The 18,919-nt window shown below is 46.7% G+C and overlaps 1 protein-coding gene across 2 annotated transcripts in view; it reads left to right on the top strand.

Annotated features, from left to right (window-relative positions):
* The first annotated feature begins 3,345 nt into the window (after positions 1-3,345).
* Positions 3,346-18,919, top strand: part of LOC144180509 (putative serine carboxypeptidase CPVL) — a 35,324-nt gene continuing 19,750 nt past the window's right edge. Inside the window, exons 1-2 of one of the 2 annotated variants that reach the window (XM_077708840.1) lie at positions 3,346-3,471; positions 3,872-3,982. In XM_077708840.1, the coding sequence (XP_077564966.1) occupies positions 3,909-3,982 (74 nt within the window). In that variant the 5' untranslated portion in view covers positions 3,346-3,471; positions 3,872-3,908. Of the gene's footprint in view, positions 3,528-3,871; positions 3,983-18,919 lie in introns of both variants that reach the window. The other variant, XM_077708839.1, reaches the window with a different exon arrangement.

Raw genomic sequence — 18,919 nt, 5'->3', positions numbered from 1 at the left:
GTGATCGGAAATCGAACCCATGACCTCCGCATAACGCGTGCGGTGCGCTATAATCTGCGATATCCCGTCGGCGAATTCTCTCGCGACTTCAGTGGCGGCTTATATCTATAGAGGTCTAGGGAGCGGTTAACTACCGCTTCCCTTTCGACCACCGCGGGAGAAATGGAGCGTCTTTCATGTTCCCACCGGATGCCACGTGAAACGTGATCCCATTTCGGGGTAAGCCAATGGCGTTTCCGGACTGCTGTAGACGGAACCATCGTAATTCATTTTTGCAGAACAGAAATATAAGGGACGGGGGATTCTGTAAGAACACACATCAAAGATGCAGTCCTTATTGCCAGTGCTATTCCGCTATTTGAATGTGCTGTGTAGCTCTGAATAAGGTCCTTGTCATTTTTTGTGATACAGTGATAAAGAAATCAAAGCCGAGAGAAAATCTACCGTGATCGGAGGCGGGAATCAGAACCACGACCTCCGCACAACGCGTGAGGTGCGTTGACGACTGCTCTGTCACGGCACTGAATTTTCTCTCGGCTTCAGCGGGTTTGAGAATTTTAGAAGTCGAATTTGAGAAACAAGGAGAATTTTGTTACCAGACCTAAATATAACGCCATCAAAGCTATTAAATGATACATTTTGTATACATGTCGGCTACGGGAAGCCGTAAATTTGAGCAATATTCGGGTGATAAGTTTGGATTTGGCTCATATTGAATTGAAGCACTCAAATTGATGCGGCATTCTTTTATGAACTTTCTATAAAGTGACTTTTAAGCATGATGTAATTGAGGTTTGGTAGATAAGGCATTAAACATTTGCAACAGGTCTTCAAGAGCAGTAGAACTATGGAGAGTAGGTGAGTCCTCTTGGTACCATTAGAAGCTCTTTTCGAATTCTTTCCTACGATAATTTTATTCGGCATACCTGAAGTCACTCCCAAAGTTAGCAAGCTCTTCATTGATTTGCCATGAATTTTTAAAAGCCTTGACAAGAAGGCTGCTGATATCTTTTTTTTCATCTTAGTGAAGAGTTCGTATTCTCCAAGGGTGGGGGGGGGGGTTATATATTTGACAGGGCTTGGAAGCGGCGCCTATTTAGTTGAGTACTAAAATGGTAAATGTAGGAGTAAAAATTAAATATACCTTGAATCTTTTTTTAGACAGGTGGAACGAAATGAAACCACTGTTTCACATCTCTTAGTCTCATTTTGTTCACTTCTTCTTCTGTTCACTTCGTCGTTGACATATGGCCACAGATCTTTCGCCGATCTTCTAATTGCCATCTGTATTCACAATAAGCCAACTCCGAAAAGCAAAAAAAAAAAAAAAAACACTTCTGCAAACCTCCACGAAACAGTCCGAATAGTCAAGCCAAAATGAAACTCCCATCGGGCAAATCAATTTGGCTCATTTTGATCCGTGAAACTGCTAACTCTGGCTCATTTTCGTTACAGACTACGGTCTGCCACACACGTTTACAGGGCGTTATCTCAACTATTTTCTTGCCACCCCTTTTTAGGGGAAAGTGGCCGAGTTTTTGTCACTGCAGCTTTTTCCAACTTTGTTTCGGTTTCTCGATCTGGCTCATTTTGCAAAAAAAGGGCCCCATATACTTCTATCTGTTGAGCTATTCAACTATTAATATCAAGTTGTTCCGTGTGCAATGATTTCAGAAGAGGGAATAAATACTCAAATGCACAAAAAGGGAATGAACAAGGAGCGTTATATCCGCTCAAATAGTTGTCATTTATGACCTTGGACAACTGAGTATCTAACACTAACAGGCGCACAAACTTAGACGAACTAGCCTCCGCATCGTAGAGTTGTGGTGAGCGGAGAAAAATTTCCCAGTGTACTAGGAGGGAAGCACTACACCCTCCTCTTCACCAATATTATCATAAATGACGCGCGATGCACAGTGCAAATCTTGATCGCAAACACTTGCTTCAAGAAAACAAAAACAAAACTCAAACCGCGAGAGACCCAGCCACCTTGTTCTAAGTCGAGAAATAACTACCGAAATGTGAACATGAGAGAACACTGCGAACCAATTTCAAAAATCTTCTTCGTCCTACCGTGAGGTGTATACGTGTACCCGCAAACTACTTTGTATATGCCAGAAGTAATAGGGCACCCAAAAGTAGACGTAAACCGTACAAAAAGCCTCACTGCCACTGCCACATATTTGAACACATTCATACAATCTCCGAAGCTGAACGCACACGTTTTAATTTTTATTATTCCATTTATATGAAGCTTAACTGCAACAGTTTCATGTAGCGTACCATCTGTACTGTCGAGCGGGCAGTATTCAGTACATTGCCCCGACCGTTCGCAACATCCGTTTTAACAACCATCGTGCGCATGTACGTTTGCTCTCAGACCTTCCCTTGCCCCGATGTACAAACTACCAGTTCGATTCTCTCAACGCTCTGCCTAACAGAGTAATTTTACTAGAGCGCGGGGACACTCACAGCATGATCCATACATTATTCATGAACTTATTACATTGACGCCTGGAATAAATGTTACTATATACAGTCTAGGTTAAATTTTTTTTTCATACTTTCGCTGTTCTATTTGCCCTCTTTCTCTCCTTTCTGCAGCTCGCGTGGCAGGTGCCTGCTACTTGCGAGCGCGAAGTACACGCGCATTAGGTACACGTTCGGCCCATTCTGCAACACCCAAGCAAGGCAAAAAAATTAACCTCCAAGTTCCCTCGTACGCGGTACAGGGTCGGGGGAGAGAGGTTTTTTCGGCAGCCCCCGACGTGCCAGAATAGAGTGTTCAGAGATACGGCAAGACACACTTGGCCTGAGGCTATAGTATCAAGACAATCAGACAGATGCGCCTTTCTTGTCGCAACCATAACACGACAGCTAGCAAGGGCTAACACACTTTTCTTTTTTTAAATTCCTTCCCTGATTTCCCACTGCCGACTTCAGTTGGTTAAGCATGGTTCACGACACAAGAGTTGGTAGATGTAAACACCTGTTATCGTAAAGGCATCCGCTGTAGTAAAAAAAAATGTAGCTACGCTTTCCATGCATCCCAATGCTTTTCGTATCCTACGCCGTTGCAGCAACAGTGGCAGCAACATGCCCGCATACATGCACACGCGCGTACACGACTGCACACACGTGTACACAGGCAAAGTAAAACACTCGCTTTTTATAACAATAGCCTCGTTTTTGAGTAGGGTCATCGTCATCATATATATCGTTGATTATTAAAGCGTCATCCTTTAGAATGCAAAGGTCCTCGTATTTTGAACACAGTGAAGTTCCTGGTGAGCTCCGGACAGCACAGCTGCAAACATCCGCTTGCCGAAGGAGTACGTCAGCAAATGCACCAGCTGGAACTCACGCTGCCCGGTGAAGTACATCGAGCGAGGTTACTTAAACGGCCTTGCCAGAACATGCACTAAAATTATACCCGGCTGCAACAGCTAGGCGACGAATACGGAGCAGGTAATATGGCTCTTGGAGCGCTTCCACCTCCACTGTACCCAAACTAACAGCGGCACGTAAGTCTCGCCGGTCACTCACTGCCGAGTTTATAGCATGGCGTTGTTAACATATTCATTATGTCGGCTTGAGGAAATGTGTTAACGCCAAGAGTATCGTTTAATTAACTAGGTTACTTTTAGATTCCTGCTTAATAATGGGTTATCTAAATTTATACATGAATACCCCACGGATTGCTGTGTTTTTCATTTAACACTATCCAGTCAAACCCAAACATAGCAGTAGAAACCTGCGAATTCCTCCTATGTGCCTTTTTATAGACTGCAAGTACTTATTTCGTGCCTTCTTATACTCATTTCTGGTTCGGCTGGTGAAATCCGATTTTTCGAACCCATGTACGCAGCTACGATTTTGCACCACGCGTACCTTTACACTACGCCATGAAGACGACGCTGCTACTTCTGCTGTTCCTCAACGCTTTTTTCAATGGCGTCGTCGGAAAAAAGGAAGGCAGGTAAGTCTATACCTCACCCAATTTGTGTCCCAATGCACAACGCACTTCCTAAAAACAGTAGTGAAACCAAAATTCTCCTACTGTAATGACGTCGAAGCCCGTGCTCTTGCGTGTTTCTTTGTTTGTTTGTTTTTTTCCTTCAACAATCAACTTGGCTTTCTTCATGATATAATCACTCAATCCATTCATGTATTTTGTGTGCTTGAAATACCGCATTCACCAAACTCGAAGGTCGACATTGACATTGGCATTGTGTTTGTAAGTAGTTCAGTAGTTCAGCCCAAAGTGCGCTCCTCTGTTGTGGCTAACATTAAGGTCGTTGGTAATTTCTACAAGCTGTCTATTTGAATAAGGTAAATTCGTGAACGAATTGTTGTTGGGTTTATGTATTCAGGACATACAGTTAACCTTAAGTAAAAAAGTTTCACGCTTCATAAGCGTCACTGAATAACAGTGGCTTGATTATCTTCTTGGCGAAGTTTTAGAAGGTGAAATAAAATATTGCCGCTGCCCTTGTGTTACACCGCTCACCTCCTTCAAAACAATGTGCGTAATGTTCGTACGCCCAAGTACCTTCTCGCAGATTTTAAGTGCCGGTTGAAACGCATGTATTTTGTATCCTATATGTTGAGTGACAGCCGCATTTATGCAAAAGACGTCTCTGAATGTTGCCTATCACACTGCTGACTGATTTTAAGGGCAGTTTAAACAAACCATTCACGCAAGTTACGGAAACCTTCCAAGCTTTCTTCAGTGCTGTTATACTGAGACCTAATGGTCAATATTTCAGCTAGTCCTTGGATAATCAGCCAAGTAGATTCTCGAACAAAAAATGTGATTTGTTTGTCATCGCTGTGAAACGAACAATCAAGCGTTTTGTTTGAAAAAATAAATCGTTGTAGTTTTTTGGTACAGTTCTGAACTATCAGGCACCTGACCTTGACTTTATGGTTGGAAGAAAGATTCGGTCGTCACCCCGCGCCGGAAACAGGTTCAGTGATTACCATCAAGGGCACGTGTTCTGAGCTCCTCGAACTCAAAACGGTACAGGTGTTTTTAAATTCCATGAGGCTGACGGATTACACGCGCATGCGGGCGCCTCGGTCCGTTTACCCTGGATTCGCTATTTTTAATTCGGATTGTTAGAAAACGGATTGGTCGCTATGCGCGCACAAGCTATAATTTAAATATGAGGCTCGCCGAAGAGCAGGGCTACGGATATAATTGGACCAACGGGGTATCTTCAAAATGCATTAAAATCTTGGCAACAGTCGTTATTGCATTGTTTTCCAAATTAAAAAATTAAGTGCCCTTCCACTCTCTGAAGAAGGAAGACCTGCAAAGCTGGATGCAGTCTACGGAGTGCACAAAAGGAAACATGTTTCCTTGTAATTTGTGATTGAGCATACTTCCGAGCAAATTCGCTGAAGGAAACTTGAAAGGACTGGAGCATTACTCTAGCGCACAAACATAGGGCTGTATGTTTCCATCTCGCGTCGTAGGCATCTTACTATTTGTGTAACGCCCCAAACAACTGCGCTCGAGCAAGCAGGATTCCAGATTGGCCGTTTGGCGTCCAAGTTTAAACGTCCCGCCAGCACAATGGTTCGTCATCAGTGAAGACCTGAACTGCATATAGCTGCGCGTACACGCCAACCCCCTTACCACTTCGCAGCCTTGCACGCATCAACCGGCAATCGGGGATGTGCGCATGCCTAAAGTTAGAGACACTGAAGAAAGTGTCGCTCTGAAAGCCATTCGAGCTAAACGAGAAATATTGCTTCACGTCCGCGATCCAAGCGCGCAAGTTGCTGTTTATAGTGGAGGGATTTGCAGCTACTCGGCGAGCTGGAACTTGCGGCGGCCATGGCGGCGGCAGCAGATTTTTTTTGTTGTCGTGCTTATTCCCGCTTCTGAGTGGCGGATGCTCCTTCAATTCCTGCTCTTCTTCCCCCGAGCAAATGGCAAGCGTCCGTTCCATAGCGAGTTAAAACCTGGAAGGACTCAAGCTTTATTCAATCGGTCAAACATGTCCGTGTACTTCAATCGGGTCGCAGGTGTCTTACTGACACTGTGACACACTGACACAAACCCAAAATGCCTGACCACGGGGGGCAGCTGACAGGTTGCCTTGAGCCGCGAGACTTCCATGTTTAAATCTCCCACCAGCACGAGGGTCGTATCATTGGTACTGGAATGAATGCACTCCCCCTCTTCCTATCCCCAAACCCTGCACTCATTAACTGGCAACAAGTGATTAGCCTGTGCTTAGGCACGAAATACACCGTTGAAAACGTCGCTCGGAAAGCCTTTCAATCTGAAGAACAATTATGGGCTCCCTCTGGCGTTCCAAGCGGGCAAAGTTGCTCTCCACGCGGGCGGAATTCGCAACTGCTACACGAGGTGGCATTTTAGGTAGCAACGGAGGCGAAACGTTCGCCGAGAGAGGCTACGTCGCTTTGACGCCCATTCGCGCTTCTGTTGATTATCGGCAATCATCTGGTAAAGGTGCTACCCGTTATCAGCTGTATGCGCAACTTAATTAAAAAAGAGCCAGCGGTAATGGCGAGGGGTATAACAGTTGTGAAAAGGGGTCGGCGGTGGAGAGGAGGAGCGTAGAAGCATTGCCGACTAAATCGGCTACAGCGGGATGAAAACTGGGGTGAGGGGGGGGGGGGGGCGGAGGGGGTGAGACATATGCTGCTTTGCAGTAAAAGAATCGACGTCGTTCCCTCTTGCGAATGTGAATGACCAGAGACCAGAGGAACTGTAAAGAAATTGTCAGTGACGATGGTCTTAATGGCCTTGTCACTGTTGTACACACTGATCTACACGCCCACAACTGTACACACAATCTTAGATAATGTCGATTCAATGGTCTATGTCGCTGGCTTGGCGGTGAGCCGGATTGGTGTGGCATTGCAAGCAAAATGTCTTTAACCTAGGACGCTTAAACCCATCCCTTTTCGGTCCCCAAACATCCATATAAAAACCAACGAGTGCGACCCCAGTGGTAGTGTAATCGCAACTTATTCATGGTCTGAGGACAATCCAAGGGCACCTAAGAACTTGCTAATGGTTGTGAATGCGAAAGCATTCATGTCCAATTTTTCGCCTCAGACTACACCCAACCACCATTTAACGAAGTTGAGGGGAGTCGCGAAATATTTCGTTGAATCGAGAACTTCGGCATTCATCCATCTGCATCTGAATTTTAGTACCCATAAAAATATATCTCACTGGAAAAGATGACACTTTCAGAATCGTACTTTGTGCACTTAGCAGCTTCACGACCTCGTGTTCCACGCACAAGAACAATGAGGCTTCGACTCCACAATATGACAGAGGCCATAACTTTGGCAATTGCCTTAATAATCTCATCGTGTTCCCACTAGAATTATCAAGCGTTTTAAGGTACAATACACCATGGCTTAAAAGTCCCTATATTTGACGATGCCATGGTGAAAGCTAAGTTGTAATTTATTTACACCAAACCACATTATCAATCCTGAAACGATATTACATTCATAAATGCATGCGGCTTGAGCTCTTTTCCACTGCGAACTCGTGCAAGGAAACCTTGATATAATTTCATTCGACACGACACGTCAATTGAACGTCTTACACATGCTTCGTCCGCTGTTACAGGCGTGGGCATCATGCCGTGGGTTTTCTATTTTAACATTTTCCACCAAGAGCAACGCAAACATTCATATCCTGTCGGCGCAACACTGAAAGCGTGCTACGCTTGAGGTAAAAAAAAAGCAAAAGAACACATCTTATGAACCTAAAACAAATTCGATAACGTTATCGTTTTAAATGCAGAGCATTTGTATAACTCACGATGTCACCCGTGCGTAGGCGTCCGCAGCAGCCAGCCTCCCCCTACACTATAAAAAGAAATAACAGTTAGCGGCGCCTGGTTTCGATCCCACAACCCTGCCGGCGGAACGCAAGGTACATGGTGCTCTACCCACTGCGCCACAAAAGCGACACAGAATCAAAGGCTACGAACGCACCTTATATCCTTGACTCATTCAAACTACGTCAAGAAGCTGCTGATACAACGCATTCACTACCTGTGGGCGGAACGCGAGGTACATGGTGCTCTTCCCACTGCACCACAAAACCGACACAGAATCAATGGCTACGAACGCGTCTTATATCCTTGACTCATTCAAACTACGTCGTCAGCGGCGTGCGTTGGCGACTCAGCGGCGTGCTAGCGGCGTGATAGCTGCGTGGTGTACACGTGATAGCACCAACCCCCCAAACACTAAACGTTAACGCAGTACACCCACCCCCTATGCGACGCATTTACTCGAGTCCCCCTCGCGGGGAGATGGGCCCATTTTTCTTAGGCATAGCTACCGCGCTCACGGAGCGACAGCCAGCGCGCCTGCAACAGCATGATAAGCGACGTCCATGACGGTGACACGCTGGGTTTTTCTTAGAGTTACCACTAAGAGAAAAGGTAGCCCCGGCAAACACTTCGTGACGGGGGTTCTGTTGCTCATGGATGTCACTTTATGTTAAAACTGTGCAGTTGAACTCATATTAGAATTGATTGATTGATTGTAGCGTTTAACGCGCCGACGCAACGCAGGCGATGAGGCGCGCCGTAGTGGAGGGCTCCGGATTAATTTGGACCACCTGGGGATCTTTAACGTGCGCCGAAATCTCGTACACACGGGCGTTTTTGCTTTTCGCCTCCATCAGAAAAGCGGCCGCCACGGCCGGGAATCGAACCCGCGACCTCGTGCTCAGCAGCGCAACGCCTTAGCCACTGAGCCACCGCGGCGGGTGCATGTTAGAACTGTACAACTAAAACGCACCGTAGTGAAGTTCACAATTAATATCCAGAGATTCTGGTCTCAACGTGATAGAAAACAGTGATGAGACGAAACGATGGTCACGAAGACGTAGTTACGAATAAAATACCAAACTTGTTTCCAAGCCGATGAGAAATGGCGGCAATAAAATTAGCAACAATATGAAACACAAACTACGTTTTATACGCCGAGACCTGTACAATGAGGCGCGCGTAAATATAGCTAGTAAAGTGCAAATTATTTACTTAGGTCACCTTCGCACAAGCACTAAAATCTGTCCGACATGAGCGTACTAAGTGTTCGCCTGGATCTCAAAAAGGACGCCACCTTCAGAAACCGAATTCTTCCAGATACTACATCAAATTTACTATAGCCGTACTGCGCCGAGTAACGGAGTACAATACTGGCACGGGCTTATGCCGACGATGACAAAGGCATGGAAGTGTGTCGCCTACTATATGGTTCTGAACACAAATTCTGACAGTCTGCCCAAAAAAATTTACAGCATATACACGGGGTGAATGATGATGAGTGGGCGAAGCACCTGAGGGGAAATCATCGGTAAAACCGTGACTGTTCAGTGAAAGTTCGCCCACTACATCTGTGTCCGAACGTAACGTCTAGAAAGTCTCGCTTAAACCGCGCGTCGGCACCTTGGGGCTGAGCTCGCCTGATGCGTTTTGCAGACGCCTCACGAGCTCTCACTGCATCGGGGTCTGCCTGCCGATACGCGCGCTTTCTCGCCGCTTCCCGTTCTCTGACGTTTTGGAGATCCTCTTCGCGCCGCAGCCGTGCCGCTTCGCGTACGGCAGGGTCCTCGCGCCGTTGCCGTGACGCTTGGGCCTCTCGTTCTCGAACGCTGATATCTTGGCGGCGTCGTCGCGCAGCCAGACGACACGCTTCGGCGTCCCGCTCTCGTACGGCAGGATCTTGGCGGCGGCGTCGCGCAGCTTCACGGAGCGCTTCTGCCTCGCGGGCTCGCACATCTGCAGCCTTATCCATCGGGCGACTCCGAGCGCGCGCCAACAGCGAACGGATTTTATTACAACGCTCCCCGCCATCTAGTAAACAATCCAAGAACTAAACTAGGGGTAGCCACGCCATCTAGTAAACAATCCAAGCGCATCTTTTCATCATATACAAGTACCGCCATCTAGTAAACAATTCAAGAACTAAACTAGAGGTAGCCACGCCATCTAGTAAACAATCCAAGAACTAAATAGGTGGCTACATACATACGTCGAGGATGGACAGACCCACGCCTTAAGGAGCTTCGCCCCTAAAAAACGACAAGAAATTTACAAACTTACCAATCCGTTCATGTTCAAACGGGTATGACCGCCGTAGACGCACCATCCGGCTCGACACGGCGCCGCTGGTTGACTTTGAATCTCCGTTGCTCTTGTGAAACCATCGCATTCGCACCTGTTATCCTGGTTTCAACGACATCGCAGTACTCCTTTAATGTCCGTTGACGCAAACGTGGGCAACAAAAGAGTCGACTCTTGCAAGTGGGGAACCGACGAACCCAACGTCGCTTCCTACATACACTGTGAGTGAACCGAAAAGGGTGTGACCACCGTTCACGGACGCTGAACTTGTTTTCCTCAGTTCCTCTTTTTTTCCCCTACCCCATCCCTGTTGTTTCAATAAAAGTTTTCTCTCTCTCTCTCTCTCTCTCACTCCTACAGCGCGTGGGCACGAAATATTGTTGTTGTATTCTTTTTGTCGCTCTTCTGAGTCGCCAGGTGCATGGCCAGGCGCGGTGAAAGCTCTCGGACATGCTACGTGAGGAGGCATATACATCCCCCACATGTGTATGCTTGTGCACACCGGTGCGTTTTTTTATGTTGTTTTGTGTTTTTCCACGCGTCAGGGTGTCCGTTTATACATAACCCTCACACGATCCCGATGGTGCAGCCTTTATGCGTCCTGCGAGAACTCGTAGTATCGTCACAGAAAATGTGTCTTTCAGCGCCTTTCATATCACGCTATTGAGACTGCCCATCGCCTATAGATGGGACGCTATCCGGGACGTGAGTAAGAGTGTATGGGCGTCTGATGGAACATCCGCATATCTCTGTTAAATCGGGAATTTCGTTAAATCGGTTTGTTAAACCGTGTATTGACTGTAGTTGTTTTCGCCCTGAAACGCTTTCTTTGGCTTCTCGAAGAGCTTCCTGCTATTGCTCTTGGTCCGACTTACTTCTCAATTTTAACGAATGAGCGAGACGGGCTTTTGCCAAGGACACAGTACTTAGATGTTTATTTTTTGTTTAACAGCCCATATAACACTTTCTTTTTACTGTGAAGCTTTAAATTTATCTTTTCTTAATTCTTTCGTAACTATTGTGGACAGAGACAATAATTCCACAGCGCGGCCGGCAGGGCATTGTCCTCTTTTAGTACAGCGATTCTTGAACTTACGAGATTCCATGGCCTGTAAATTTACTCCAATGTGTACTCGTCCAACATTGACCATAGGGGGAAGCTGGGAGGAACTCCAGCTCCTTATTCGTTCCAGTCGATCAAGAAGCGAGGTGAGCGTCCCTGCCTCTGAAGCTTTCCGCAAAAACTTTTGTAATTTTGTGGAGTGTCAAGTTCTTTTCCGGGGCTTCTTCTCCGAGCATCACTGTAGCTTCGATGATAGCTCTCAATCACTAGAGTGGCCTCAAGTGCACCTTTTCCTGCTTTTCTGCTCACTCAGCTCACGGTGTTTTTTGCGTGGGCTAACATATGTTTGCAAACCAAATTTTGCGGTCATTTAAAACCAACGAGAGAACGTACGCGATACAATCTGCACCACACTCCTCGCCTGATTCGCGTACTGCTTATCTGGATAAGAAGCTGACGGCTCTCCCATGCTCCCTGAGGGTGCTTCCCCCTCACGCACTGACATGACAGGCTTATGCTCCGCTGAACATAACCTAGGACGATTAAGTACTGCTTCTTTAGGTATTATCAGTTCTCTCGCTTTTTCACCGAAGGTGGAGTCCAAATCCTTCAAGGACTCTCGTTTCAGTGGGTGTCAGACATCTCGACCGACAAAGAAGAATGAATGAGGGAAGAAGAGGCTGGCTTGAGAAAAGAGACATTTACCCAATTTAAAGCACATCCCTTAATAAACAAAGCCCAGCAAATAAAGCATACGCACACAAAAAAGTACAGTTAATGGAAAAAGTACAATTACGTCCCGAGGTGAACTGAATAGTCTTTTAACTTTAGTCTACGAGGTCCCACATAAACAGTCCATAAATATGCCCACCCAATGACCGGCGCTCAAGTGGAATCGCAGCGTGTTTGTGAAGAGGTCGTAACAGGCAGTGCCTCCGTGTGTTGTAGCGACATTGTGCGACCGGCGTAGTGCGGCAAAGTTCGGTAGCTTTGCCGTCGTGGAGGCCGCCGTAGCGGATGAGGATAGTGCGATGCCGCGCCTGAAGACACCCGCTCGTCGCCGCTGGGGCCGCTAAGGCGTGGGTTGGCGGTACGTCGACAGAAACTGGAGCCGATGCGCTGTCGGCCCGCTCCAGCCCACACTTGCGGAACGATGTCGGGGCTCTGGCCACGTCACCCCTGGTCTGGCCGCCCCGGACCCTGTCTCTCCTTGCCACTCCCGTAAGGATCTTCCTCCTTCGTCTTCTTCCTCGTCTTTTCTCGGTCGTCGTTGCGGGCTTCTGCTGCAATCATTTCAGTAGGCAAGAATTAGGCCTTCTCCTTATTAGGGTGGGACCTGGTAGGAATCAAGAGTCGCTTGGGCATTACCGAACCAACTAGGCGCCTACACCTCTTCGGAAGGAATGGCTCCGATCACCCCTTTCAGTCTGTTTGTACCTTAATTTCCTGGTTTCCTCGGTGCAGAGCACAATCGAGGAAGCAGTGGCATCGGTTACACTTCTCGAAATGGCCGTCGCTTATTCTGTCTCAGTGGTTTTCAAATTCACTTTAAGCAGTGATGTCTCATCACCGACCACATTACTCTAACACCTGCTGTTCCAAATGAAGTTGCAAAGTTTCATCGAGCGTTTCACGGCTGCAAAAAAGGTGCCCACTTGATGTGGTGGTTATCTAGAGACCTCGAACCTAACCAGACACCACATTCATTGCTTGCTGTTTGAGGCGATAGCGTTGCTTTATAAAGCGAAAGGTCCCTTTTCGCTGTTTCTGCAGCCTTTTCATTCATCAGGCTGCGGGGTTGACCTCCCTGTTTTGTTCAGGCGTCTGCACAAACATAACAGCCCGTGTTTGCCACTAACACCTCTTAGTAAGCAGGATGAGCGACAAAAAGAGCTGGGGCGATTGCTACACGCTGAGGCGACACCTTACCCGTAAAGGAGGCCCAAGAAAGGGCTTCGAATTACAATAGGTTTTGTGCAATTCATTGACGGGGCCTGATAGTCGACTCACGGGCATTTTCTGTTTTTTTTCCTCGATCTTATAAATGTCAAGACCAAAAGCAAGCAGATGCAAAATTGCTCGGTTTCTTTGGTAACTCATCTTTTACGCCTGTGGTGCATGGGTTGTTTGGCTTATCTGAAATTACCACACATGGGATAGGCTGTCCCACTACTACCACGTGCCGTAGTGAAATAATCAGAACAAACTACGCGGCACCGTTACTACCGCAACATCCTGGTTAGTCGCTCCTTTTTCTAGCTGCATCGTGTTGCATCGGTAAGGCTTTCCGAAGGCTATCTAACGCAAAATTTTGAGGCAAATTTACGCTGCCGGAACGTGTTGCAGGAACTCGGTAATTTCCAAGAATGGGGTTTCAGGGGTAAAACTGTTTTTCCAGCGCGAACTCATCAGGGGGCGTGGCGGGCGCTGTAACGCAGGTTTCAATTCCTCTTCAGAAGAACAAGATTTAGTATTTGTTAACTGAGTTATTAATTATTTCAGTTCAGTGCCTGATTGTAAAGTGAAAATTGTAGGGTATCATCAGTCAACCCGATATTAATTGTTATATTTGCGACGATGTAATTGCCTGCAGAACTAGGGGATGATAATCTGAGACCTCCGGAAGCGCGCATCTGGAGCCCCGCGGCTGCAAAGCCCCGTAAAGTCATGTCCCCCTATTGACGTCACTAACAGATGCACATGTCGCACGAACGCCGCGCTTTAGCTTTGGCTCAATCGCAAAGTATCGCGTCATTACGTGTGACGTGTACAGCGGTAATTGAGGTGAAAACGTGGGCTTTGCGGTGCTTTGTAGCCGCCGGGCTCCAGTTGCGCGTGTCCGGAGGACTCAAGTTCTCAGCTCCAAGTTTTGCATGCAATTACATTTTCGCGAACACTGTGCCCGTGGTTTTGATCGACGCCTACGGGGAAAGACTAGAAATACTCAGGGCAGCGAAGGCACTATACTAGCCGCCTCACATACAGTTGAAAGCAATAGAAGCCACCTGCTGGAGATACATACAAACACTTACCCGAACCTCCACAGGCATCACCTCATGTAGCCTGAAAAATAGCGCTCAGATTGCCCGACCTGCAGCAATAATCCAACATTAAACTACATCACCTGGACGTCCAACAGCGACTGTGTGCAGACACGACACCAGAGGAAAGATTTCAGACATAGAAGGCAACACTGGCCAGCTCGACCCTGCAAGACTAGCCCAATCTGATCAACTTGGCAATCAAAAAGGCCAGGCTCAATTATGTCCTGGACTAGGGACACCACCATTTAGTGACAATAAAGGTCATCTGTTTCAATACCAGTTTTTTCATTCAATAGTCAATTCCGTCTACCCCTGCGGCCGGAAAAAAAGCACCGAGAGTGGAGGCGGTAGGGCGCTTCAATGTACCAAGTGGGGTACCATTACTAGGTCCCAGACGTATTGACTGTCACACGCTACTTCCTCACGGTGGAAGTACGGCGTGTTCTGTGGCCATACAGGCAGGACGCGACGGCAAGAGAGCACGTAGTCTTCTGACGTGAATATGTAATGGTGTTGTGTTTAGGATGTACAGGGCCGTCCACTCTTGGTGCGAACACGGCGCAACGTGGCTGCGCTCCGGGGAGCGCCAGCGCACAAGCCGCGGCCGCGCATCGAAGCTAAACGGCGCAGGCGCATAGGGGCTTGCAGGCGGGTCTTCGTGTCGTACGCTAGTCTGGTAGCGTTGCTTTGCTGTGAAGCACGCCTTACTCGGCATGCTTGTAGCGTCTTAGCGCGCCGCGACCGCGTTGCGGGAAGGCGCACTTTCCTCACAGCGTCGCGTTGTGTAGTTTTTGCGCACGACAACTGAGTGCTTCCTTTTTTCAGTTCCACGGCACCACTGAAATGCTTGTATTGTTGAAGGCAGTACCGTCTTGGGGGTGGGCGACCAGGGCGGTCACCAAGGCTCCGGTGAAAAGGAGGCGCCGACGTACACTGAACGTCCCCCCTTCTCCCCCTTGATCTCTCCACCCGGCTCTGTCTCCCGTCCATCAAAAGAAGAGACTCCGGCGGTGCACCTTGAAGTGAGGGAGAAAACGCCTATGTCCAAATATTCCCAAATTTTCAAGCCTATAAAGAGAAGCATGGACCCACAATTTCACACCCAAAATGAGGGTGCAAAGGTGTAATTGGCCTTCCGAATAGTCGCGTGAGGAGACTTTGGGAGACAGTATTAACAAAACTAAATCAAGCTTAACTGTTTGCCTCCGACAATTATGCTGAAAGAAAATGCTGAAACAAGAACAAAACGTGCGCTGAAAGGGCGCTTAATCGCGAAGTTATCGGCCCGAAACGTAAGCTATACTTAAGGGAGAAAAAAGTGACGATTAAAATTAAATTGATCTCATTTTTCCGCAACTATAGATTTTTTTGCTACTATTGCTACTGTGTGCATGGATATGGAAAAAAAAATTCGGACAATTGTCTGGCTACTTCGGAAAAAGACGTTTCATTTCCGGAGTATGACATTTTTTTAAAGTCCGGTGGATTTTTTTTACGAGAGAAAAAGCGAATAAACATTTATTTATTGAGAAGAGGCTGATATTACGGGCTTCGCCATGAGGGAGGCATCCTTGGAATTTCTAAACTTCGATTGAAATCTCCTCCCTCCCGTGTTGCAAACAAACTGATGAAAAACTTAATAGAGCTGTCTTATCTCACGAGCATTTCTAAGCAGGGCTGTTTGTTAAGGGAAAGAAAGAGAGGAATTCTTAAATTATTGGCGTGTGTTGAAAGTTTTAAAAGAGCAACAAAAGAGTGAAGTACAAGTACAAGTACAAGAAAAAGCCTAATTCTCGTATTGGGCTAACTAACCTGATCTATCCTGACAAACCTTGCAAAGTCTACAACACTATTTCAGCAGGTTGTGCTCATATTGACAGCAATCATTTGACCCCGCTAGACCTTTGCCCTCGTGTGTGAGGAATAGTGGTGCGGAAATCTCATTACCCAACCGAGACACTTTATTCAGCAACGAATATATTCATGATTATAAAAATAATATATGTGCATTTTCACCCCCCCCTTCCCCCCAAAAAGCAAAAGCCACTCCACTGTCAATAAGTTTAACGCTGAAACTTTGTCCTTCTATCAATGTGTTACCTGAGGTGTCTACAGCGAGTTAACGCACCTATTGTTTTAGATAATTAGCACTAAGACCACCACTTCCCCATTTTAACGATGTTTCCTTCTCTGTCTGGTCCTCTGCACCGCACGCTATCCAATGAAGAGGCGCATGTTCGTGGTGTTGCACAAAATCTATAATTTTAAGGGCGCATTCTGCGAAAAAAGGACGCTTTGTCGAGCACTTGAAATCTTATTCCTGCTTCTGCTATTTGAGAGTAGGTATGGCATAACTCGCTTCGATTTAATCCCCGCCGTATCCGTTCCTCTAACACCGGTGGGTTGCTTAAGTTAACATCAGAGAGTCAACCGACGGTTTAAATCGGACGGAGAAACTCAGACAATCACTCAGTCAATATCGGGGCCTCGCTAGTGCGCTCAAGCTACTTGATGAGTAACTGCAGTTGTCTGGCATTTTGGTTAATGCAACTAACCTTTTTTTTTGCCTCCCGCAACGGAACTCATACCATTGCATAAATGTTTATTCCTCCTCCTTACTGGCAAGCCTCTTTTTGTTTGTGCATTTTCAGCAGCATGGTCCGCTTGAAATATGCATGGTCTGTGACCTGGTGGGACCTTTAGGTTGCGTCATGCATTACTAACTAATTCTGGCTGGGGCATTGTTTCGCGGCCCCCGTTGCAGGCTTCAGCCACTGAAACACACAGCTCGCGGGAATGGAATGTCAAATACACTTTTGTTTTAGGATTAAATATCCTCCTAAAAAAACAAAATGAATAAAAAAAAAGAACAAAGAAGCAATCGCAAAACGTTTTTTATAAAAAAATCCACCATCCCTTCCCCGAAAAAGTTGAGAAAATCGCAAAAGCGTCGCTTTTTTGCGCACTGAGTAAACGCATTTACGAACAATGTAAATGCATACCGATACGTGATTTATGAGATTTATACTATTGTACTCCTTTTTCATGATCCCTACATGTATTCTCTCATGCAGAACAGTTCCTTTTTCGCAATTTTCAACTGACCGTTTTAACACAACAGAAGCCACGTTTTACGCATGTAGAGTCAGTCTCCTAAGCGGGTAATTGTCATGAAATTTGGTTCGGTATTCTTTTGACAACACAAGAGTTACAGCCATTTTCTGTAATCATACTTCCTTCGCAGATGGCCGTGCTTCAATCCATAATAGGCAATGCAGAACAGGCCAGCTTACAGAATCCAAACTTATACCGATACCTAAAAAGTCGGCTTCACCTCTAAACACAAAAGTATTGCTGGGAAGACATATTTTTTAGTTCAGTCGACTGTTTTTTTTTTGTTTTTTGTGCGTGCTTATCGGTTGGCCCACCAGTCTATGGGGAAATACATTACATTTTTGACAGTACGCCATCGGTCCCACTAAACAGCGAAGTTTTTGCTTTAAAAAAAGTTCAGCGTCCTTCTGCTCTGTGAAGAAGGATGCCCAGCGAAGCTATGGTGCCGAGCCTCAACGTGAGCGACAATATGCTTTTACCGTGGCGCACTCCAAGGCGTGCACAAAACAATACACGTTTGTTCGCAATTTGCGATTGAGCACACTTCCTAGTTAATTACCTGAATGAAACTTGGACGAACCAGAGTTTTGTTCCAGCGGACAAGCATGAGCTGTGCACTTCCCACCCGTAGAAGCCCATGTATTGAAAGCAGACGGGAATTGCCTAATGTTTACAACTTTACTGTGAAGTATGCAATTTTGATACGCAAAAGAAATTTTGCGAAGTGGTAGGACCGTCTTAGCGGCTACTTGTTCTATAATTGAGTTTAGAATAGTTTCAATGAAACAGAAGTTATATAGCCATTGCTGTAACCATGCTCTCTCCGTAGACGGATGTGCTTCACTGTACAACGCACAATGTGGAATAGCCAGGTTACAATTAAATGCCAATTAAAGTTGTCATCACCTCTAAGCGCAAATTTATTGCTGAGAAGACATCTCTTCAGGGGCCTTCAAAATATGAAGGCCCTCGGGCGTTTTTATTATTTCTATGATCATTTCCATTCGCTGAAGGTGTGGCGAACGTTTTACAATTCCAGGTTTTGAGTCGGCCCCGTAAAATGGGGCTACGCTCGCTTAGTTTTGCTACGTGGCACAGGACATGAACCATGAGATGCGGATGATGTATTTGACACTATTTACATGGCGGCTATCGCCGAGCTCACACCGGCTGCGCGTCAGGCACTTCCTCGACTTCGCCTATGGTAGTACATCGGGGATTGTCCACTTGTTCGTAACATCACCCCCCGGCCAAAGACCACCGTCCCGGTCGTGCTCGGTCACCGTGAATGGATGGGTGTGGTGAGGATGAGATCCGATGTGTATTAACACTGAAGTCCTTTCCACGGCAAATGACGATGGCGGTCTCGGATGTCGACTGGTCCCCGAACATCGACGCCCACAAGGCCACGACGAACCGATGAGGGTGCACAGAACCATACCGGACGAAAAGGCTGGGGACACGGCTGGGCGACACGTCTTCGCTGGTCATATCTCGTCGCGTCTTGGTTCTTTATCGGCTTCTCACGGGCTGGGGACACGGGGCGGGGGTAT

The sequence above is a fragment of the Haemaphysalis longicornis genome, unplaced genomic scaffold, assembly GCF_048455015.1.
Source record: "Haemaphysalis longicornis isolate Haplotype H1 unplaced genomic scaffold, Haemaphysalis longicornis Haplotype H1 scaffold_4, whole genome shotgun sequence".
In the NCBI taxonomy this organism is placed as follows: domain Eukaryota; kingdom Metazoa; phylum Arthropoda; class Arachnida; order Ixodida; family Ixodidae; genus Haemaphysalis; species Haemaphysalis longicornis.
Note: the sequence above shows the minus strand (reverse complement) of the source record. Positions and strands in the feature narration are given on the sequence as shown.